This window comes from Gadus morhua, chromosome 12 (assembly GCF_902167405.1).
Source record: "Gadus morhua chromosome 12, gadMor3.0, whole genome shotgun sequence".
In the NCBI taxonomy this organism is placed as follows: domain Eukaryota; kingdom Metazoa; phylum Chordata; class Actinopteri; order Gadiformes; family Gadidae; genus Gadus; species Gadus morhua.
The window spans coordinates 27,634,144-27,659,345 of record NC_044059.1 but is presented as its reverse complement, the minus strand read 5'-3'; the positions used below and the strand labels follow the sequence as shown (position 1 = coordinate 27,659,345).

Genomic DNA, 25,202 nt, shown 5'->3' with positions numbered 1-25,202 from the left:
TTGCTTCTCTTACGTAAAACTCGGGGACATGTTTTGGTGCATTCGTGCACACGCTTAACGACATGCAGGACTTTGGTTTGAGCAAACAAACAAAAACCTAAATTCTAGGGGGCTGAAGGCTTCTGAAGGAGGGTGAAGCTGACGGCTTTGCTCTCAGACCTTCGATCTATAGCGGTCGGTGGGTCTCTCTGACCTGGTTGACCTGTACTTACACCGAGGTTCAATTTGGGAAATGGAAGGAATTGAGAGCTAGAGATGAGAGAGGGACGGAGCTAGCGGGAGAGAGAATTATGTTTTTGATCTTGATTCAGCACCCTGGGCACAATGGGCAAGGCAGACTGGCAAGAGCGAGCGTCGATGTGAGACTTTGATTTGCTTGCCGAATCAGTGTTAGGCTATCATTGTGTTAACGCATTTCTAAACGGACCTGCTGATATTGCTGTAGACCCCGGCCAAGCAGAAGCATATTAAATCACAGAATAATCGAATGAAATATTTATTCTGGCTTTTATTTTTTATTTTCCCTCCAGAGCCTCTCTGATGGATTAAGGCCCTCTGTGGGCTTTTCCGCACAATAAGCTCGCGCCGTAGAAGGATGGCTCAAAACGTGCATTATCAGTCATGTGCCAGAAATACCCGCTTCCTGAGAGGTTGCTGTTGACTAAAACTAATCCCGTATTCCTTTGTTTTCCAAGGCATCTCAATACATCCATTTTGGTACGATAATGGCCTGTGTGTCCGCATGGAGTGCGCACGTAGGGAGAGAAACAAAGATCACACTGGATGCTGGAGGACAGGAACACTCGGCGAGAACAGATGGAGGCAAATTCACTTACCCACAATAAAGCCACTATTACACCAGCGCATGTATATGGCACCTATATAGGCTCCGTGATGACATTCCAGACCGCCTCCCCGGATTGGCAGAGCTCTGTCGTCTTCCTGCTTTTAGTCTCACAACAAAAAACGCCTTATGAAGTTTTTACCCAATATACTTTTTTTTTTTTTTACACGGTGGAATATCAAGATTAAACAGAGTCCTTGCTTGGGAGAGCGGTCCATGCGCCTGCTGCGATGTCCGGTGATTTCATTAGTCCAGGTTCAGGGTAGCCCCCGGTCGTCGGGCTGCTGGGAGCCACCGCTCCAGAGCTGGCTAATGCAATAACGGAACGGCGTCGGCCGCGGATACTCTCAGATGTCTGTAAATCTTATAATAAGCAACAGGACTCTGCTCATAAAAGATGCAGTAGCTCAGCCGGTGCTGACAGGTGCTGGGGTTCTCCGCGTGGGGATTAACAAGGCGCTCTCTCCTTCCCTTGTTTTATCGTATCTTTTATTTTTTATTTTATCTTTTTTTTTTTTGCGTCGGGTTCCCTCGGGGGGGATGAGCCTAGTGTGGAGGAGGTGCGGCCCTTGCATCTGTCCACCACCATCACCACCATCACTACCACCACCCCCATCACTACCACCACCACCACCACCACCACCACCACCACCACCATCACTACCACCACCACCACCATCACTACCACCACCATCACTACAACCACCATCAACATCACCACCACTACCACCACCCCCATCACCACCACCACCACCACCACCACCACCATCACTACCACCACCACCACCATCACTACCACCACCATCACTACAACCACCATCAACATCACCACCACTACCACCATCACCACCACTACCACCATAACCACCACCACCACCACCACCAACAACATCACCACCACCATCACCATCACTACCACCACTATCAACATCACCATCACTACCATCACTGCCACTACCACCACCATCAACATCACCATCACTACCACCATAACCATCACTACCACTACCACCACCACCACCACCACCACGACTACCACTACCACCAGCACCACCACCACCATCATCACCAACTAACCCCCACACTCACCTGGCACCCCCACCTCCTAGCTGCCGCCCTCCGAGCTAGCCCCCGGGTCTGCTCTAAACCGCTCCAGACCGGTGTTTAAAGGCAGCTCCGGGTGTTGGTTGCCTGTGGATCCAGAATGTGAGTGTTTTTCTTTGTCATATCCTGAATATGTTTAGGGTTTCATTGGGTCAGATGAATCAATCTCTGGTCTCACCGCATCACTTCCGTGGGTTGGATGGGCAGTGTGTCCACGCTTTGGTTTTCTTGTACATTAAATTCATCCCACTCACCTATCACCTTGCGTTGTTTATAGCTCTCTTGTACACTGCTGTTATATTTTAATTAAGAAAAAAATATTTTGGCTTGTGCTTTTTTTTGAACATGTGGGAAATCAAATTAAATCCCACTTTGAAATGCTCTTCCTCCCATTAAAGAGCTGCGTATGCTCGCCGAAAGAGCTTTCCGTTGTGTTTTGCTGGGTTTTATGTATCACCATGGAGTCAGCCGAGGCACACCACTTTCTGGTTTATAGGCAAAGGTCAGTCAATGTAATGCGCTGAGTCTAAATAGAGAAACAGCCTACCCTGTTTGTGCTTCAGCAGAGTGGCCCAGCCTATCAGAGATGGATGCAAGGCTATAAAACCCACAGAGAACAAACCTAATTGTATAAAGGAACAGAGTACACGGGAAGGTTACGTTACCGTGGCTTCACCGCTCAGGAGAAGGTAATGCCTTTTAATGTTTGGGAGGGAGAGGGAGGGAGAGGGAGGGAGAGGGAGCGAGAGGGAGGGAGGGGGAGAGATAGAGGGAGGTAAAATAAGAAATTATGAGCAAAAGAGGAGAGTAGGGATTTCTAAGCCAATGTTTTTTTCCCAATCCCACTCAGTTTCCCAGTACAGTATATTTTAGTACAGCCTCATGACTGAGGCCCGTGCGTATTTGTTATTTGCCTCGTGTTGCTGCACTATAAATCTTTGCAATTGCAATCTTTGAAAAAAATGTGTCTTTGTGTGTGTGAATATGCATGTATGTGTGTGTGTGCAGTGCACGTGCCAATGTGTGCGTCCACGCACGCATGTGAATGAGCAGCCCCGTGAATGCGCTGCACATCTGTGCTGTTGTTTTCTCCCTCTTTTTTTCCCCGTCATTCCGCCTCCAATCAGACTGTGATGTGTCTGCGATGCTGCTGTCAATCCCGCCCTGTCAACGCAAGACAATGGAGGGGGAGCCGAGAGTGGCGTGCTGGCACAGGTGTACCCCAGCAGGACCGCACGGCCTCTGACAGACAGGCAGGGCAGTCAGACAGACATACAGACTGATAGACAGACAGGCACGAAGACGCACAGGGAAGGGAACAATGGAGGGATGGATGGATGGATGGATGGATGGATAAGTGGCAGTGGTGGAGGCGGTGGGGGTGGGGGTGGCGGTGGGGGGAAAGATGAAGTGTTTGTCAAGAGACCGAGAAACAAATGGCGGCTTTTTTCCCGCGGCGGCTGCGGCGGGGAGAGGGGAGTGATGGCTTAGTGGTAGCGGACACGCAGGAATTCCTCTGACAGGTTGAGAGCCGCCTGGGCACCTTGGGGTGCTGGAGGGGAGGTAGGGGGTGAAAAACAAAGCAATTTAATGTGCGGGGGGGGGGGGGGGGGATTGGGCGGCTGAGGCCAAGTTTGGCAGATTTAAAATGTAATCACCGGTGCTGATGCAACCAGAGAGCCCTGGTAGTAACCGCGGTAACACCACATCCATGCTGCAGCGAGGAGGATAGTGTTACGACCGATTCATGCAAGGAATACTTGCAGTGTATGCGTTGAATAACATGTACCAAATGTACCAATAACCAACCGGTCACATTGTAGTAGTTGCTCCAGTGTTACCGCCGGGGGTAAAAAAAATAGATTCTACCTTTTTGTTTGCATAAAAAAAAGATTGTAGTCGCATGGCGAGGATTCAAGGTTATTTATGATAGTATTACTATTGACAGATACACAACAATCCAACATGATTTTATTCATGGCTTACACCGCAATGCGTATCACATATTTCCCCGCCTGAGTAAACAGCGTTGTTCTCCACAATACTTTGGGTACGTCATGTCCTAAATAACAGATGAATATTTAACCCTCCCGCTGCCGGATGCGAACAGACATGGGAGCGGAGGCTGTTTAGGGGGTCCGCAAGGGGATATGTGGAGAGATGCGTGCTGCTCAGCACTGTTATAAATAGACATTCCGTGGTATTTCCGAAAATAGGTTAAGCTGCCATCGTGGCGCTGCTGGCATGACATCACTGATTGCCTGCCAGACCCCCCCCCCATCCCCAACCCTCACTCCCACCCTCCCATCTCAGAGACAACTCTCACAGTGAGCATAAAGGAGGAGGAGGGATTCACGGGTGTGCTGGTGGAGGAGGTGGTGATGCTGGTGGAGGAGGGAAGGCGTTTCTTTCTCACCCTCCTCCTCCTCCCCTCTGCTCCTTCCACCGTCCAGCACCTAGGAGGGGGAGGGGGAGGAGGGGGAGGAGGAGGTGGAAGAAGGGCTGGAGGGCTATGTCACTACTGGTCTGTCACACGATGCACAGAGACTTTGTCCCTGGACACATCGTATCCATAGCTTGAGTTGGAAGCAACTAGAAAAATGGCAAAGATGTATTCAAGATGTGTCTCTACTGATACATAGGATTTATTTGGATGCATATAATACATTATCTATCTCTCTCTCGCTCTCTCGCTCTCGCTCTCCCCATTCTCGCTCTCTCTCTCTCCATTCTCTCTCTCTCTCTCTCCATTCTCGCTCTCTCTCTCTCTCTCAGTATAAAGAGTGATGCAATTAACCCTCTGGCTCCTGCTCGTTAGCACCAGCACCTGTGTTAATTATGACTCGCCGCGGCTCCATGACGACGCGATGTGATTGATGTGAATAATGCGTGTGGACAAGGACACTACGCGGGACGACGTGTTGATTCTCCTTCTCCCGGCGGTCTGTTCTCCGCGGTCAGAGAACGGAGCAGTCAACCATTTTATCCGTTTTCCCGGACGGGTTTTCCCTCAAAGTCCATCATGAGATACGAGAGGTGCGTTCCCGGCGTACCCGGCCCGCGGTCATCCCTCACGAAGGCGCCGCGAGAATCAAGGGCACCCCACGGTGGCGATGGGTCCTGTTCGTTTTATCCCTCCATCCTCCTTCCTCGTGTCCATTTTAATCACCCCACCCAGACATCCCCCCCCCCCCTCCCCAGACTCCACCCAGCCCCCCACCAAAGCCCCTCCCAAGGCCCCCCTACCAGAGCCCTTTGAAGCGCCATCTTGAAAGGCATCTTTCAATTTGTAAAATCAAAGTGTCACAAAGACCAGACCTGCTCCTCAGTAGCCAGCCGGTAAAGCCAGCTGCCGATATTTCTGTACAATCCGGGCTTTGCTGTGATCAGTTTATCTTTCTCGGGTTTGGGGGTTTAAATGCCATCGAGTTTTTAGAGGCAGGGTAAATAGCTCTTGTAAACGTCCCGTCTATAATATGGCACATTGACGTATTAAGGTGGTGCATTAATGGGAATTGTTTATCTGTTCGACTGGGCCGGGTGAAACTGATGATTACGGCGGGCGGTTTTAGCGAATGAATGTCAGGGAGGCAGTTTGCTGACCTTGACGAGGCTCTCATAGAAAACTTTCCATTGATTTTAATGTAAATCGGGGAGGGAGAGGGGGAGAGAGGGAGAGAGGGAGAGAGTTCAATGTAGGTACTTGGCAGTTTAACTCGCGTTTCCCCTCCCAGAAGTAACACCGCGCAGGGGAGAGAGAGCATGCGATGCCCTACACATTATTTACTGTGCTCTGGAACCCCATCCATTAACTGTGTCAATTAGCTGGCTCATCTGGGATGCAGGCCACCAGTCGTATTTATAGAGCTGGCCCTGGCTTTAACGGACGGAGCGCGGACGGAGGCGGCCGGACGGCACACATAAGCCAGGGCTTAGTTTATAGGCTGCAATACAGTAAGGGGTGCCAAGGTCCTGCTGCCTGAGTATTAGCCAGAGCCGCGTGTTTAACGAGCTCGGGGCCGGACGCAGAGGCGGATTGGGCGGAAATCTGTCACCTTGGCCGCTGAAGTGAACCGCCGTCGCCGCGTCGCGTCGGAAAACTTTAGGAAAGTTTTAAGAAGCGGCCACCGGGATTTATTAGGGATAAATATTCAACGTCGGTATTACGCTTGTCCGGCGCATGTCTACCGCCGGAGGAGGTGTGTGTGTGTGTGTGTGTGTGTGTGTGTGTGTGTGTGTGTGTGTGTGTGCTGTTCATATGTTGGTGAACGCCGCCCCCCCTCCTGAGAGAGCTAACCTCATAGCATCACAATGAGTGGTGAGTGTAAATATGTCAATGTCTATTTCCTGGCTTTGACGCAATGGCTTTGTTGGCCTCGGTATTGATCCTGGAGCCTGCACCTCGGCCTTTCGCGGAGAATTTATAGTGTTTGTGACACGTTTTGTGTTTCTTCACTGCAGGGCACGGGTGTCACCGACGTGTGTGTGTGTGTGTGTGTGTGTGTGTGTGTGTGTGTGTGTGTGTGTGTGTGTGTGTGTGTGTGTGTGTGTGTGTGTGTGTGTGTGTGTGTGTGTGTGTGTGTGTGTGTGTGTGTGTGTATACGGTCATGCCACCTGCACATGCGCCCACACGCTTACCAACACATGCATGCATGTAACATCCACATGCATGTGATCCACGTGCACACACACTTATGGACACACGTGCACGTGTGTATGTGCGTGCCCGTATTTTGTGCATGTTCTCCTCTGGGGGAGAGCTCTCTATGGATCTGTTGGGGGGGGGGGGGGGGGGGGGGGGTCTATGTGAGTGAACAGCAACAAATCAATGGTTAAGGTCTCCTGCTCAGGGGTCAGCTAGGATACCGGGGGAGCTCCAGGGACAACGTCCCCGTCCCCGTCCCCCGTCGGCGTCGTGATGGACGTCGTTGGGCTCAGAGCTCTGCGACGCCCCCCTCTCTTGTTTCCCGGCTTTATCTCAAGGTGATGGGGAGGGGAGGGGCCAACGGAGGCGAGGGAAGAACCAGGGTGTTGATCGGAGTTGGAGGTGCATGAAGCCGCGATGAGGGGATACCGTGATTGATGAAGAAAGAGTGAGTGATTGAGTGAGTGTGAGAGAGAGGAGTGTGCGATGGCCCAAGGGTTCCGGAGACGGAGAGTGGCTGGCTTTAAGGTGCCGGCTGCCTGACTTAATTAAAGTTTACAGCAGGTCATGTCAGGCTGCTGCTGCTGCCTATATTGCAGGCCTCATTATATGCCCGTGACGCCCGGGGAGAGCGCGACACCTTGAGAAGCACCCGGGGGGTATAGGCGCCGTCTGAGACCCGCCGCGCATTAGAAGTAAAGTAGTGAAGAGGGTTGAGTGTCTGAGGGATCCAGGTATCTCTCTTTCTTTTTTCCAGCGGGGTCGTGGTTGGGGGAGGGGGGGGGGGGGGGGGGTGATTAAGCGATGCAAGAGGTGCTCTGAGACCGGCCTGATTACCCCCTCACGGTCAATCTGTTGCCACCGAGCCTGCTGTCTCCTCTGCCGCCAATGACTCAGGTCATAATCACATTGTATCAGAGCCCATGATTGTATTTCTGCTCCCGACCCCGCTTCTCTCTCTCTCTCTCTCTCTCTCTCTCTCTCTCTCTCTCTCTCTCTCTCTCTCTCTCTCTCTCTCTCTCTCTCTCTCTCTCTCTCTCTCTCTCTCTCTCTCTCTCTCTCTCTCTCTCTCTCTCTCTCTCTCTCTCTCTCTCTCTCTCTCTCTCTCTCTCTCTGTGTGTGTGTCTCTGTCTCTCTGTGTGTGTGTCTCTGTCTCTCTGTGTGTGTGTAAGGCTACCCGACCCACTGCCCCCCTCCCCCCCCCATGCAGCAGTAAATGAAGTAAGCTAGTCTCTCCGTAGCGTTTTCCACGGGCTGTGTGAGCTAGCAGCGGCGAGCTAGGCCGGTGTCAGAGAAGCATGCCGGCTCAGAACCGTCTGCATGCTGCTATAGTGCCGCTGCTCCCTTCAAACTCTGTGGCCAATGAAACGCTGTACATGAGAGTGAAGTTCACACTTTCTTCAACATGTACAGAGCGGGGGTAGTTTTGCACCCTCAGGTGGAGTTAAAAAGGGAGAGGCAGAGAGAGGAGGAGAGGGAGAGATGGATAGGGTGTCGGTGAGGAGGAGTGCGGCATGGATTACTGTGTGGTTTCTCTTGTGTGTGCACCTTTTTCTTTTTTTACACGTGGGAGAACCAGGGAGCAAAAGGGGAAATGTAAAAAAATAAACACAAAAACGGATTCAGCATGTTTGTAAAAAAAAGATGGGCTGAATGTATCCATCGATGTGCAGAGAGTGTGGGTTGTAATAGCTAGTGGAACTGGAACAAAGCAGTCACGCTGGAAACGCAGACCCCTGCCAAGACAGCACATCTCTCTAATACATGTGATACATCATCCGAGAGGGGACAGATCGCACACCACATCACTCGTTGTGCAGCGCGTCCCCAAACAAAAAGCTCCGCGGCCCGGAGGCCTATCCTGGGGTTGAGCTGTGCCGAATCTGTCCATAGATCCGGAACTTCCAACCAGGAACATTTCTAAGGGCATGATGAGCGAGATGAGCTTCTTGCTTCTGTGGAATGACGCGTCTCCAAGGGAGACGGGGATATTAGGGATGGATTTAATGTAGAAGGAGTACAGATATTTTATCGCAGGCCGGGTTCTCAACCTTCACAGGACTCGACCCCCTAAACATGTGTGCTGAAACTGGCGAGCGTCTGTTAAATTAAGTAAATTGTTAGTGTAGTAGGGAGCATCAGAGAGGGATGTGGGTATTGATCCTTTGTGATTCTGAATTAGGAACAGCAGCAATATTTAGAGGTTGTCAACAATATTATTTATGTGGTTGGAACGTGATGCCTGCTGACTCCGACTCGGTGATGCCATAACCAAAAGGATTTGTGTTTTCAAATCAATCTGAATCTGACGGAGCCTGATGGGAAAATACATAAGAATCAGCAGAAGCTGAAGTTATTAAGCGAAACAGCTCGCCCTAAAATGGAAAGAGCACTGAGCTGGCGTCGCTCCGCATTTTTAAAAAGGCACGATTTTAACGAACGTGTCGTTCTCTCCGTAGTCTCGGAAGGAATTGATCATTGGGGTAAAAAAAAGGCTTTTGCTCCAGAACACTGGGTCCACGCTGCGTGAGCAGCCTGAGACGGGGGATCATAATTGTATTCACTTTTGAGTCTGGAGTAGAGAACCCTTTGACGTCCGATTCTTTGGGAGCAGTTCTTGGAGGCAGTGCTTTTTGTGGAGAGACCAAAAGAGCAAAAAGGGTTTCTTTAAAAGCTGTGTCCAGTGTTTCGCATGTGATCATTTCCGAGAGCTGTGTGTGTGTGTGTGTGTGCGCGTGAGCGCTTTGGAATGTGTGCACGGTGCTGACGTGCGCGTGCACGGTGCTGACGTGTGCCAGTGCAGAGGGGAGTTGCTGTGGTGAGTGTTGGTGTGGTCAGTGATTACAGGAGGTCTCTGGTGCATGCATTCAGGCCGAAATTGTAATAATAACACCATAACACAACAAATAGAATGCAAGCCGACTACGCCCACAATCTTTTATTGCATTAATGTCGGTGCAAAAAACAGATCTCAGGCCACAATTTGGAGCCATCCCACCATCTTGAATTCCTATTACTTTTTCTTTTTCTCTGTTCTGCACAATCAGATTTATAGGCTGCTCTCCAATATGAAGTCACTTGAGTTACTGTTTCTCTTAATGCTTCCTATCATTCCTACAGGCAATTCATGAGCTATTACTACAGTATTAACATGCTCCTCTAGTCACCTATTAGCTGAACCCTATTTTGCTGTCAGTATTTTCTACAATATTTTTCATGTGACATTAAAATAATTATTGTCATGGTAATGATGGAGGGGGGGCTGTAGGGGAAGCCTATGATGCATATGTATTTTTAGATTGTAGATGTTTTTTTAGAGATTAGATTGCAGTGGCTCTGGTGTTCCTGAGCGGCGCTGTGACACTACTGTGTGCATGTAGAGGAAACACTTGTGTCTGTAGCTACTCACACATTTCATGTGTTCCATGGTCTAGCCTCAGAAAGCTACCATTTGCTCACGGCAGCCAGTGTGTGGTGCTAGCTACCTAATTGGAAGCTCCTAGGCCCAAGTAAATAGCAAGTAAAAAAAATATTGCTGTCTCCTAAAAGGTCAGATTTACTGTGAAATTAAACGGGCCAAATATGAACTTCAAAGTCAATGTATACAGCAGGCCTATATAATATGTAGGGCTGGGCAACATCCAAGTTGCATTTCATCACAACGGGGGAAATGTATCGGGCATGCTGACGGGTGGTTTCAGTGTATGCAACTAGATTGTCAGAGTGTATTTATTACCCTTGATAGAAAAGACTATGCCAGCTTATTTTCATTATCCAAATTCTCTGTAAATCTCGTGAAAGTTTTCCCTGCGTGATGGAATTATATAATATGATTCGTCCTTATCATATAGAGCGTGAGTAGAACGTGGTTAAGTGAACGTAAAAGGCATGATGAATATAATTCCATTCTCATGGAATAGGATAAAGGACTCACACAATACATACCTTACACATGACGAACACACACACACACACACACACACACACACACACACACACACACACACACACACACACACACACACACACACACACACACACACACACGGCTAAACGCTGTTTTTGAATATGCACTAGTCTAGTGAACACTCAAACATGGAGAAGTAGACACAAAATACGCAGACACAGATTTACATTTAGGAGGGTGTAGAAGAGGAGGAGGGGCTACGAGGGGAGGTGGAACGGGGGGGGGGGGGGCACTGGAGGAGATCAGAGGAGGAAAGTAGGACAGGGGGAGAGATCCAGAGAGAGTGATAGAAAGGTGTGTGAGAGAGAGAGAGAGAGGACGAGGTAGAGAGAGGAAGAGAGCGCAATGGACGAGCGAAGAGAAGCTTCCTTAACGCTGAAATGAAATCAGTGCGTGTGATAAGGTTGTTTTAGATTGCTTATCAGATGATGCAGCGGGATCGTCCACGCACGCACACGCACACAAACACGTGTGTGCGTGCCACCGAGGCTTTCCCCAGCGCTGTGTCAGCGAGCTATCCCGTTACACTCTCTTGTGTTGTTTTTCAAACAGTTTCATCATCCTCTCCCTCCCGTGCTCTCTTGCACTTGGTATGCATTGCAGCGCTAGCAATTTGCGTGCGTTTGGATTCCAATTATGAAATAGTTAGAGCCGCGCTGCCCGTGGCCTGGAAATTCTTATTAAGCCATACATTAAAGAACACAGAATCGCATTTAAATGAAGTTTATGTTTTTAACTTTGTTTGCCGGGGCTTCGGTTGCTATCGGTTCAGTGTCTGTTCGCTGTGCGTTGCACTTTACGCAAAACCCCCCAAAAATTGTGTCTGGGATTATAATGCTGCATGAGTTGACTTCCCATTCGGGGAAAGGGCACGCGCTCGTCGGGGAGGATCAACAAACCGAGAGACGGCGACTAAAACAACAAAGCAGCCGCCAACGTAGCGGCTAGTCACCCACTTGCCCCTCGACACGCCACGAAACAAACAGAAACCGCCGCGGCGAAACTCACAGCGTCTAATTAACGTCTTCCTCCAGCTGATGGAGAGCGAGGGAGGGAGGGAGGGAGGGAGGGAGGGAGAGGAACGCAGGGAGTGATTGAGTGATAGGCTCGGTGGCGATTGGAAATCATTAAGTTAGGGGCCCTGGGACAACGGGGAGGGCTGGGGGGGGTGAAGAAGGCAGCACCATGACACTAATCATAGAGCTGGCCGGCGGAAAGGTTGCGACCCCCAGGACGGCTTCAGAACGGTGTTCGGAGTGGCTGCTGAGTGGCTTTCCTTTTGTGCGGCCGCATGCACCGGATGATTTGTTTGGGAACGCTGGGGGAATTGAACCGAACGCGTTGGAGGTGGTAGATGGACAGGTAGCATTGTGTGAATATGCACGCGCGCGCGCACACACATACACATACACATACACACACACACACACAGTCATCATGTCTTAATAGCCTTCACTACAGAACTATTCCATCTTTCCTTTTAAGTATTCAATCTTCCCATGCAACGTTTTCAATGGAAAAGCTCCTATCCAAGTTTATTTTCATGCTCAAGCAGTCAGGGGTTTACCTAGCAATCCATTTGTTGCGCGCATGAAGGGGACGGATCACACACCGGAATGGGCTCATGAGCGCACACGAACACACACATGCACGCACGCACGCGCGCAGCAGCAGGACTGGCTGCAGGAACCAGTGGCTACAGCACAGGTTACGGGTCAATCAATGAATCAATGAGTTACTGATGGAAGCCCGACTCCTCTGTTTCAGGAGCGCTCCTTTAGGGGTGGCGGGCCCACGACCTGGACCTGCTCAAAGGCACACGGCAGTCAATAGACTCCATTAAAACCGCACTTCCGTTGGATTAGAAAGAAACGCATGTAATACATAAAAACTAAGTGTGCGTGTGTGTGCACGCAGGCGCACACACACACACACACACACACACAGTCTGCCCCATAACGCATGTGTACCTTTTCGAGATACAAGCACTTTAAGGAAACCGAGGAAGCAGGGATGTTTAATGTCCCGAGGACAGGCCGCAGATAGAGAATTTATGGGAGGGTAAGAGTGATCTGATATGCAGCAGATGGAATGAATTTGAATATTATCGGCTTAAAGACGTCTAATTCATCACCACCCACCGAATGCATTTGGCGGGTTGAAATAGGATCCGAAATGCACTGGCTTCTAATAAACCATTTTCGGAGTGGCAGCGATGTGATACTGAGGGGGAACCCATAGGAACCTCATTAATAGAGCACAAGCAAATCTATTTATGCAGACACTCTGTGGGGAGGGGGGGGGGGGATGCCTCCAAACTCCTCACTTTGTTTTGCCCTCAGTTTATTTTCTAATTTCTATTTTTCCTTTGGTGTACCTTCATTTATTTTGTGTTTTCATTTTCCCTCTTCTCTTCCTCTATCGTTAACTCATCTTGTAATTTCCGCATGGGAGGGAAATTAATTCAGTACATCATAATAAAGTATTCACGCGAGGGAGTGTGTCGGTGGATTCCTGTTTGGTGTGTGTGTTTTTCCTGGGGTGTGAGGACGTGTACCAATGTTTTATTGGACGGATATTGGTTAGACAATGTATCCTCTCTCTGCTTGGAATCCTCGATCCCTCCCTCCCTCCCTCCCTCCCTCCCTCCCTTCCTTCCTTCCTTCCTTCCTTCCCTCCCTCCCTCCCTCCCTCCCTTCCGTCCTTTCTCCCCCTCTCTCTCCCTTCCTCCCTTCCTCCCACCATCTCGCTGTTCCCATTCCTCCTTATGCTCCTGATTAGCCCGTTCCTTTGTCTCTACTGGTGCTGCCACAGGTCAGACTGGTGATGCTGGCCGGCTAACTGGGAGTGTTGGACAAGGAGAGGCTGACCCTTGCTGACAGCGGGGATCAGGCAGAGCCTCTGGCCTCCTCCTGCTCTCTCCTCATGTCCTTCCCTCGGCTTTTCTCTTAAGAAGCGACCGTTTTTATTGGATTTGTTTTTGGCTGTTTCTCGGTTTCTTGTTATTCGCCCCATTTTAAAGTTAACAACACCAGTCGCCTTTCCCTTCGTTATTCTTCTATTATACGTCATCATGCATTCAGTTCTTGTTTTATCCTCGTCCTTCCTCTTCTCGTCCCTTCGTCCTCATTCCTTTTATCCTCCTCTGCCTCCCCCTCCCACCGCTGTTATTTTATCACCCCCCCCCCCCCCCCCCCCCCCCGCCACACCGGTGGCCGTGCGTCGGGCTGGCGCGTCGTCTGCCTGTCGGACGCCGTTAGCCTACATCCATATTTTGAGTGAGTCGCTTCCCTCCCGTCGCCGTGGTTTCTCGCCGTTGTTCCTGACAGACGGGCCGCCCGGGCTAATGGGGTCTGAGTGAGCGCCGCTGGGCCGCGCCGCCGCCGCGGTCGACCCACCGCTAATAACGAGCGCCGGGCGCTTGTCATCGCGGTCGTTTGTCCTGCCGCCGCTTCATAACCAAACACGGGAACACACTATTTCGGTGACTGATCTTAAAGAGGCGAGCCTGCCTCGCGCTTCATTCCAGGACTCTTTGTTCCCTGCTTGTGTTTATTCCCTCCCCCGGTAAAGCCTCTGTTGTTTCTCTCTGTGTGCAGGACACAACATTTGTGTTGTGTTGTGTTTCAGCGCGCTGCCTCCTGTGTGTGTTTGTGAGGCCGTAGGTTTAATGAGTCCTTCCCCGGTTGCTTCCTCCTCTTGCAGGTTGTGCGTTCCTCACCTACTGCGCCCGAGAGTCGGCCATCAAAGCTCAGAACGCCCTCCACGAACAGAAAACACTGCCAGGGGTGAGTCTCTATCTTTGTGCCTTTTCGGTGTCGCTCGCTCTCTGTCTCTTGATGTCTCTCTCTCTCGCTCTGGCTCTCGCACTGTCTCTCCCTCTGACTCTCTCGCTCTGTTTCGCTCTCTTTCGCTCTGTTTCTCTCTCTCGCTCTGGCGCTCTGTCTCTGTCTCTGTCTCTCTCTCTGTCTCTGTCTCTGTCTCTCTGTCTCTCTGTCTCTCTGTCTCTCTCTCTCTGGCGCTCTCTGTCTCTCTCTGTCTCTGTCTCTCTCTCTCTCTGGCGCTCTCTGTCTTTCTGTCTGTCTGTGCTAGCGATGCGTCTCTCCATATGCCTTCGCCTCCCTCCATCCCCTGTATCAGTCGACCGTGCCGTATGCGGCCCTGCTCCCCACCAGCAGGCCTCTCTCCTGCTCACACCGAGATGAGAGCCCCGTTGCAGAGCGAGCCCAATCAATACCGCCGGGTCGTTTGAAGAGCCTGCTTTTCAACTTTTTCATGAGACCGTCCACACCAGGGAATACCGGCAGCATTGATCCGGTGACTCTGTGGCCTTGCCCTGCGTTACGGGCAACAACATCAAATGTCACTGTGTTTACCCCCCCCCCCCCCCCCCCTCCTCCGGAAAAAGTGGCTTGGATGGGAGGTTTAGTGGGAATGTCACAGCGGGATGGGAAAAAACAGCAGTCCAAAACAACGGCGTGAATATATGAATGTGATATCTGATCTTTTTTTGAGATAATGGGGTTGATTCAAAACGGTTGCATTTGATCCAAAAATAGAAGTGTAACATTTAAACGTAAAATTGAGTCTTAACAATAGGGGTAACAGAATTTAATGCTGTCAAGCTGAAAGAAATTTAAAGTAGTAAATAATTAAAAGGCAAAAGAATATCCAGCAACCCTGTAATAAAACGCTGTTATATAACACATCAGATAGAAGCAAATACAATTCATGGTCTCTTCCACTTCCCCTCATACACGCATATATGAATCCTGCACGCACACAGACAATAATAATACAAAGGAAATCATTGTGGGGTCCCACTGCCTTACAACTACAGAGGCAGGCAGGGCTGAAAATACAAAATAGGACAGGTCTCATTAGCGAACAGAGACTCTAACATTTCCTTTCGATTCACACATCCCTCGGGTTTCCTTTTAATGCAACGGATAATAGCTGCTCATCGTTTGTAAAACATATTCCAAGTTCAAACATGGTTAATTATCGTGTGTTTTGCTGTTTGACAGGCGGGTCTGTGTGTGAAATCTATTCCTATTAAAGAGGTTTTTTTTTTTTTATCACATTTTGACAAAGGCGTTATGTCCAGTTTAAAATTTTAACAAAATCCACATTACAGAATTATGATCATACGCATCCTGGTTCCATACTAACGCCAGTTTGGTGGTTGAACAAAATGTGCAGTTCAGTTCCATCCCCTAGCCAGCACTCCGAACAAAGATGGCCACTCTGTGAATCAGGCTCATCAGGCAGAGCCAACCTCTCTCGTCTCCCCCATTCGACATGTTACAAATTGGTATAACAAACCATGTTTCACATGGAAAATTCATACAAATCGAGGTAGAACTTTAAACATGGATTATTATAATTTTTTCTCCAAACTCTTTTAATTTGCCAAGTAAAGGCTAGAGGGAGTCTCCTCCATCGCAAAGCATTTAATAACAAGATGGGAGAAGAAAGCTGTTCTTGGAGGAAGTGCCAGAGGATGTATTCATGGACGTCTATAACAGTCTTTGGCCAAGCGCTAAAAGAAGGATTCCCTCCTTCCTGGCGCCCACTCTCACTTTTCTTCCCATTTCATTCCATTCTCATTGTTGCTTCCTAGCTCTCTCACTTCCTCCCTCTCCTCCTCCCTCCTCTCTCTCTCTATCGCCTCCCCTCCTCCCTATATCCCTCCCTCCTCTCTCATCCCTTTCCATCTCTCTCTCCTCCCTATCCATCTCTCCCCTCCTCGTCCCCCTCTCTCCTGTGCCACATCTCTCTCTCTCTTTCTCTCTCTCTCTCTCTCTCTCTCTCTCTCTCTCTCTCTCTCTCTCTCTCTCTCTCTCTCTCTCTCTCTCTCTCTCTCTCTCTCTCTCTCTCTCTCTCTCTCTCTCTCTCTCTCTCTCTCTCTCTCTCATTCTCATTCTCCCGAGTGTCTCTCGGTCTCGACCGCCCGTCTGTGTTCCAGCCCGGGTCATTAATTGTGCCCCCTCGGGCCAGTCTCAGAGGGCATCCGTAGGGGCCGACCCACCGCTGGGATTGGCCGGTAGATGTGGCTAAATGCATAAATGAGGGGGCAAAGAGTCTGGCCCTAACAAGACCTAGTACCCCTCCTGCTCCTCCCGCTGTCCACCGGGTGTGGCCCTCTCCTCGCCATCCGGGCTGGGACCCCCGTGACACCCCCTCAAACCCTCCCATGTCTCCCTGGAGCGTAGCACACAATGAGCCATGCGGCCGTTTTTGTTTGGTTTGTCACAAATGCGGCGACGCACGTTTGTGCCTCGTTTCCTACGAGTTGACATCTCGGATTGTTTTTTCTTTTGTTCGTTTGGATCACAACCCCGTTTCATTGAAGTGTTGGATATTTCACATGCTTGGGTTTATTGGTGCCCCCCGTGCTTGTCATATCACCCCACGTGCTTGTGTGTGTCTGTGTGTGTGTGTGTGTGTGTGTGCCCCTCACTCACCGAGTGATGAAATTGTTACAGTTTTCTTGTATTTCTTGGATCAAACTCTAGCCTCCCCGCAAGCACTTTCCCTTTCTCTCCCCACACCAACCCCCCCCTGTCCCCCCCTCCCGCCCCTATCTCACACATCCCCCCCCCCTCCCTCGGTTGCTCCTGTGAGCGATGGCGTCATGGCGATGTCACGGGCAGACGGTGACGGGAGGGGGGGGGGAGGCTGCTCTCCCAACCTCCCCCCCCCCCCCCCCCCCCCCCGGCTCCGCCTAGAGTACACTCGTGAAGATAAACACGCTGTACGACATGTGCACGTGTGCATACAGGGACACACGCACGCACGCACGCACGCACGCACGCCCGTCGGCACATAGACGTACATGCACACACGCATCAATGCACAAACACATGCATATGCATCGCCACACATGATTACGACACACACACACACACGCACTGTTATTTATTCTTTGTGCATCTTTGTACTATAATAACTATTTACAAAGATGATGCATACATACAGACCATATAGGACCACATACTGTACGCTGTATGACAAATCAATTTAGCAGACCAATCGGATGTTGAACTCCTTTAACCCCAAAGAACAAACAGAAATAAGTAATTTACACGCAGTAATACAATTCTGTCGTCCAGGTTGAGACAAATACTGTACCATATAGTGTGGATGTTTGTGCCAGTATATGTGCCAACGTGTGTGTGTGTGTGTGTGTGTATGTGAATGTGTGCCAACGCGTATGTGTGTGCGAATGTGCGAGCGCTTGTACGTGTGTGTGTGTGTGTGTGTGTGTGTGTGTGTGTGTGTCAACATGGGTTTGTGTATGTGTCTGAATGTTTGTGTGTGCGTGTATGCGTGTGTGTGTGTGTGTGTGTGTGTGTGTTTCAGCATCCATGTGTGTGCGTGTTTGTGTATGTCTGTGTGCGTGTGTGTACTTGTCTGTTTGTGTGTTTGTGTGTGTGTACCAGTGTGTATGTGCCAGCGTGGGTGCGTGTGTGTGTGTGTGTGTGTGTGTGTGTGCGTGTGGGCATGCACACCTCAGGCCTGAAAGCCGATCTCTTGGACTGCCTCCCCCTCCTCCCCCCTCCTTCCCCCTCCTCCCCCCTCATCCCCTCTAAATCGCTGTCACTCCTCCTTCTCCACTCGGCCCCGGTTGCTCCCCGGTAAGGAGATATCCTGCTTGTTTGTTTGCAAAATCCTGCTTGATATGCAGTTTGCCAGGGGCTACAGTGTAATTAATGTAAACTAGGATTCCCCAGGGACGAGTTATAAGTTATTAACGTCTGCGTTTCGTCATTAAATCCTCCATCACCGTTCCCCTGTGGCTGTCATCTGATCAATCTGCTGGCTAATCCATATCTGAACTGTTTAAATGTGTGAGCGTGGCGGCTTTCCGTGGAGCGACTGGTGAGCAGAGACATTTGACTGCAGCTGAGCCTCTTCTGTGTTTCCTAAATGAGTCAGTGCGCACGCACAAAAACACACAAAAACACACACGCACAAGCTGGTGCACATGGATTTGCCTGGATGCCTTTGTTCATGTAGACCCCCCCCCCCCCCCCCCCCGAAAAGCCCACACACACACATTCCCACACACACACACACACACACACACACACACACACACACACACACACACACACACACACACACACACACACACACACACACACACACACACACACACACACACGTGTGGATCATTAGTACCCTTGCGTTAGTGTTCATCCCGGTTATCCGCGTAGCAGGCCCAGCGAGCGGCGAGCCCATCCATCAGGGGGTGAACCTCAGTCTTTAAACCCCCGTGACAGTGCTGCCTGCCCGGGGTCAACTTAATCAACGGCAGGGCCCGCAAAGAAAGAGCGCATTCTCCTGTGATGAATAATCAAGGCCTGCATTATGAAGACGCATCGCCACGTTCACTATCCGTCTACACACATATGCACGTACACATGCATATGCAAGCAGGCACACACGCACACGCACACACACACTCACACTCCACTCACACTCACACTCCACACACACACACTCCACATATAGAATCATCCACATTAAAGCCAGTTCAGACAATTGTACGATAATTTGTAGGCTCACTGTAAGTAAGGATGTATTTAATTGATAGGGGTGAATGGGTGGCTCCATGGTAACCTAATGCAATAGGCACAACGATCCCGGATTGATGGTCAAAGTGAAGCATTTACCGTTCAAAATAATACATAGGCTTCATCGTCATCGTCGACCCAACGGCGCGAACAATTAACATATTAGCGTTGTGTTTCCGTGATTCTCAAATGCATTCGTGTCCAACTTCACATGAGTTTGTAGATAGTGTATAGATGGCATGTAGAAGGGATTTAGACACTATATCAACGGTATTTTGACGATATACAGACAATATCCAGGCAGTATAACATATTTATATGTAGCAGTAACACAATTTAGATGTCATATAGACTGTGAACAGACAACGTATCAACGATTTATTCTCTTTAGACGGCTTATAGACAGCATCTACATGGTGCAGACACGTGCACTCAGCTTCCTGAGTGTGAGCCAATGACATCAGGCACGGTCACAAACCAATGCTACCAAACTCAACAGATGACCAGTATGTGTGTGCGTGTGCGTGTGTGTGTGTGTGTGTGTGTGTGTGTGTGTCTGTGTGTGTGTCGCGTCTAAAGCTGGTGGGTGGTTCACCACACAGACCTGGCATAGTATGTGGCCTTCTGTGTGTACAGAGAGCGAGGAGTGGAGGTGTTAGGAGAGTGCGGTGCACAGCGTGCACGGCGTGCACGGCGGCCTGTCACCATCACAGCCGCTCGCCCACGCCGTCGCCGCAGGAGTGCATCATGGGAAGGCCCTGATTATGTGCTATCGATGGCCGTACACCACTTATACTTTAACACGTTGCATAATACCTCGTTGGTAGACGCGCCGTATTCAAGCGTGTGCGTGTGCGTGTGCGTGTGCGCGTGTGTGTGTGTGTGTGTGGATATGTTTGTTTAGCTGATTCGTGTGCAACTTTCTGCATGTCTGCTAATCTAATCGTGTGTTGCAACGCTAAAGCAGGTCTATGCCCTCACACACACACACACAGACACACACACAGACACAGACACAGACACAGACACAGACACACAGACACACAGACACACACCATATCCACCCACCACAACAAAGGAATAATCCTGATTGCGTACGTTTCTTCCGCCGCGTCCCTTCCTTCATTGCGTGCGCTCCCTTCCTCTGGTGGCGCCGTCGTGGCTTGGCGCTCTGCCGGCCCGGGGAGGCGGCGGTCCGTGCGTGTGCTCAGCGGGCTCTCGCTGTTTAGCATTAACGCGCCGCGACCCGGGGGTGAGTGCGAGGGACTGGCAGTGATTCAGGAGGCAGGTTTATGGAAATGGCATCCGCATTAAAACCCCAATAAAAGCCGGGAGATTATGCTCACACACTCGTACGCAAGCAAACACACTTGCGCACATGCACACACAAACAAGTGCTCATATGTACACACACGCGCGTGGGCTCTGGCAATGTCAACACTCTTAAGAAGATTCTCTCTCTCTCTCTCTCTCTCTCTCTCTCTCTCTCTCTCTCTCTCTCTCTCTCTCTCTCTCTCTCTCTCTCTCTCTCTCTCTCTCTCTCTCTCTCTCTCTCTCTCTCTCTCTCTCTCTCTCTCTCTCTCTCTCTCCCCTACCTACCTACCTTTCCCTCTATGTTTATTCCCCATATCTATAGCTTAGCTGTGCGCTCTCCATCACCCAAATACCTGCGTGGAAATAGTTTGCTGCTTAGCATTCTCGCCAGATTGGTATTTGTTTTGGAGCGTATTATCTGCTCTGTGTGTGTTTCTGCATCGCCCTGGTTCTCTCCGGTATTCTTCTTCTCGGTACGTGTTCCGGAGCGTCTTCCCAGACCCGCGGTGCCGGGGGGGGGGGGGTAGTAAGACCGACCTTGTGCTGTGGAAGCAAGGCTGGCGAGCCATAAAGCCCTGCTGCTCAAGCACAGTGCAGCGCTCATCACGGCCCGCGCAGCGCGCTCACACATGCATAAATGCAAGGGCACACACTGACACATGCATAGCGGGCCGCTCACCTGCTCATCAGACCACCGGCCTGCCCGTGTGTGCATAGCCGCCGACCACATAAGTTGAATTATTCAAAGGTGGGATTCTTTTTTGTTGCGCACACGTACATGTCTGTGAAGGAATGTGTGTGTGTGTGTGTGTGTGTATGTGTGTGTCCAGGTGTGGATGTGTACGTGTGAGTCCCGGTGTGGGTGGGTATGTGTGTGTGTGTGTGGTTCTGGTGTGTGTGTGTGTGTGTGTGTGTGTGTGTGTGTGTGTGTGTGTGTGTGTGTGTGTGTGTGTGTGTGTGTGTGTGTGTGTGTGTGTGTGTGTGTGTGTGTGTGTGTGTGTGTGTGTGTGTGTGTGTGGTTGCGGGTGTATTTGATTGGGAAAGGGCTTTAGGACTGGGGAGGCGTGGGCCGATCAGTATGAACCCAATCTGCGATGGAAGGGTATGTGTGTGAGTGTGTGTGTGTGTGTGTGTGTGTGTGTGGGGGGAGTAGCTTCGTAGCTATAGAGAAGAGCAGCTGGGGGTTGCGTTAGCATTTAGCTCCTAGGTAGCATCGCACGTCGGGGCAGGTAGAGCTCTGTGGGAGAATAATACCAAGGTCCGCCCCTTCGTTAGCGTACAGGCCTCTCTCTCCCCCCCTCCCTTCTCCCCCCTCACTATAAATTGAACAAGGACGCACATGTTTGTTATTATTTTTTACACAAAGCTGTTAAATTTGAGATTTCTTTTAACGGCACATTTTATGTCAATATTGTGTTTTAATAGTTTCCACTGGCCGGTCGGCGAGGTGTGTATGGAAGCGGACCCGCTGGGCTTCTACACTTAGAGATAGAAACCTGTGTCTCTTTCACTGGGGGGGGGGGGGAGGGGAGGGGAGGGGGAGGGGGGAGAGAGGGGAGAGAGGGGAGAGAGAGAGAGAGAGAGAGAGAGAGAGAGAGAGAGAGAGAGAGAGAGAGAGAGAGAGAGAGAGAGAGAGAGAGAGAGAGAGAGAGAGAGAGAGAGAGAGAGAGAGAGAGAGAGAGAGAGAGAGAGAGAGAGAGAGAGAGAGAGAGAGCGCGCGCGCCGTGTATATATTTAAGTGTCTTTAACGTGGCCCCCGGGTGGCTTTGCCTCTCCAGCGCTGATCACCAGTTGATCCCTCCCTCCGTTTGGGCAGGGCGGCCTGGTTGACATTGGGCCGGCCGTTCTCTGCCCGCTCCATCTCTGTGGGCTCTGTTATTTACTTGTGTTTTTTTGTATATATATATATATATTTTTTTAATCATAAGCGTTGCCGTTGCTGTTGTTGTTGCTGTCGATGCATTAACATGAAAATAAAGAGGGCTTTGTGGATTGCGGTCGCTAATAGTTTTATGTCCGTGGCCCAGCGTGGCTCAAAGGTTATTACCCCAAGCAACACTCTGTGATTAATAGAAGCAGATTCATGAAAGGAATAACTGTCTGGGACTGCTGCTGTGTTTGCGAATGCGCACACATTGTGTGTGTGTGTGTGTGTGTGTGTGCTTGTGTTTGTGTGCGTGTGTGTTTGGGTCTCTGCCAGTGTCAATGTGAGTATCTGTTTGCATAAGCAGCGGTATGCAAAGTACCACAGTGAATGCTGAGGAAAAGTCATTTTGATGCATCCTTATTATAGTTAGCACTGTGCTACACCAGCCCACCCAAACACCAAGGCTCTGGCAGCATGTTAGCTCTAAATAGTAGCTTAGTTGGGTGTGTGTGTGTGGGTGTGCGTGAGCATGTCGTGGTGTGTGTGTGTGTGTGTGTGTGAGTGTGTGACTGTTGTATTGTCATGAGTGTAATATATGTGCAGTAAAGAGTTGCTGTACCTGAATTCTCCTCAGGGAATGTAAATCCTGACACCCAAAGTGCGCACACACACACACACACACACACACACACACACACACACACACACACACACACACACACACACACACACACACACACACACACACACACACACACACACACACACACCCCTTAAGCAAAAGGCCAGAAATAGACTAAAACACACAGGAGCAACGTGTGACAACATTACTTATTTTGCACCTTTTGCTACACATTTCCCCTCCTCCTCTGTTTCTCTCTCCGTTTCATTCCCTGTTTCTCTCTCGGCGCTGCTCTCCTCATCTGTCCCAATAGCTTTTCTATTTAGTAGATTAGCCACGAATGATTTAGTCAAGCAATCCCCAAAAAAGGGAATTGGTATTCCATGGGTATTTAGCAAACCTCTGGATGTCTACCTGTCTTTAGAGGAGATGAAATGTAATGTTGCGACATCGATATTTGTTTGCATTTTTATTGCATATTTACATTTGCCAATGTGCAAGTCACAAGTTATGAAATGAAAAATAGCAAACGAGGTGAACCTGATTCACGAACACAGCATCTAAAAACATATAGGCCTCTCGGATATATTTTCTTTTAATTATGTTGTTCTGTTTTGCTTTTTGCTTTTATTCTTGGACTTCCTTGAGCGATGACGAGGTGTGAAACTCTGGTATATTTCTGAGCCTAATTATCGGCCCTGCTAGTTTTACCCGGTATTACAGATCGCATTTTGGCCCCGTCTGTCACATTACAACTAATGGGAGTGTGATGCCCCCCCCCCCCCCCCCTAATACACCAAGCATTAGCCTGCTGGGTTGATAGCAACCAGCTAGCACGCCTAAACAGACCCACCTTGGCAAGAAGCCCGTCATTAAGCCCCTCCGCGCCCACAAGTGTGCTGTTTTCTTTTCACGAGGTGCAGGTTAGCCAAAAAGCTGAATTATTAATGTTTTTGATATTTTTAGCTTGTTAACCTATTTCTAGTTGTGGCTGGAGATTGCTAGCCTGCTTGTCTCTGGGACTGAGTCATGTGATATGGCTGTGATCTGGGTTAGGGAGCTGTGTGTGTGTGTGTGTGTGTGTGTGTGTGTGTGTGTGTGGTAGTTGGGGGATGGTGGGAGTGTGTGTTTGGGAGGGGCAGGTGGGGGATGGTACTGATGGGACTGTGTGTGAGCGGGGTAGTTTGTGTGTGTGTGCATGGTTTGTGTGTCATCACTTGTGTATGACAAGTGTTCCTGCCCTCTATGTCTGCGCGTGTGTGTGATTTTTTTTTTTTGTGAGATGAATCGTTGGGCTATATCTGTGAACCTCATGAACAGTCTGGCCGGGTGTGTGTGTGTGTGTGTGTGTGTGTGTGTGTGTGTGTGTGTGTGTGTGTGTGTTGGAAGGCACACTGACACACACACACACACACACACACACACACACACACACACACACACACACACACACACACACACACACACACACACACACACACACACACACACACACACACACACACCCCAGCCTCCTAACACACCCCAGCCTCCTAACACACCCCAGCCTCCTAACACACCCCAGCCTCCTAACACACACACACGCCTCCTAACACACACACACGCCTCCTAACACACACACGCACATAGATACACACAAACACACACACATACACCTCCTCACATTCACACACACACACAGACAGGGCCAGACGGTCCGTGCGGTTCTGGCCGGTTCGCCCCGGGTCACGGTGTCTGGTACCAGCCTGGCACGGCGGATAAGTCACCTGTCCCCGCCGGGCGGAGCCGGAAGAGTCCCGCTCCCTTCTAGGCCAGAAGGCAGAACCCATCAGCGCCGTGGGGGGGAGGGGGGGGGAGGGGGGAGGGGGGGGGGGGGGGGGGGGGGGGGAAGGGAGAGCAAGGCCCAGATCCGCCGATCATCAATCCATCTTTGAGTCCCCGAGCTGGGCCGGACGGTGGAACCACGGCCCCGCGGCCCACTGAGGGAGGGGCAAGATGGACGAGGGGACCGGAGAGGGGGTTACCGACGGCCGGGGACAGAGCGCGCTCTGGCTCTCTTAGTGGGTCTTTGAGCGTGCACACGGCGTGTGTGTGTGTGTGTGTGTGTGTGTGTGTGTGTGTGTGTGTGTGTGTGTGTGTGTGTGTGTGTGTGTGTGTGTGTGTGTGTGTGTGTGTGTGTGTGTGTGTGCGGTGTGTGTGTACGCGTGTGTGTGTGAGGACGGGGCGGAGGTGTGGAGGGAAACACGACCGTGGGCCG

The 25,202-nt window shown here is 50.4% G+C and overlaps 1 protein-coding gene across 2 annotated transcripts in view; it reads left to right on the top strand.

Moving 5' to 3' along the window:
• celf5a (cugbp, Elav-like family member 5a) overlaps positions 1-25,202 on the top strand; it is a gene marked incomplete in the record, with an annotated part of 114,830 nt that overhangs the window by 4,391 nt on the left and 85,237 nt on the right. For both annotated transcript variants that reach the window (XM_030373164.1, XM_030373163.1), the window contains 1 exon segment: positions 14,266-14,348. In XM_030373164.1, the coding sequence (XP_030229024.1) occupies positions 14,266-14,348 (83 nt within the window).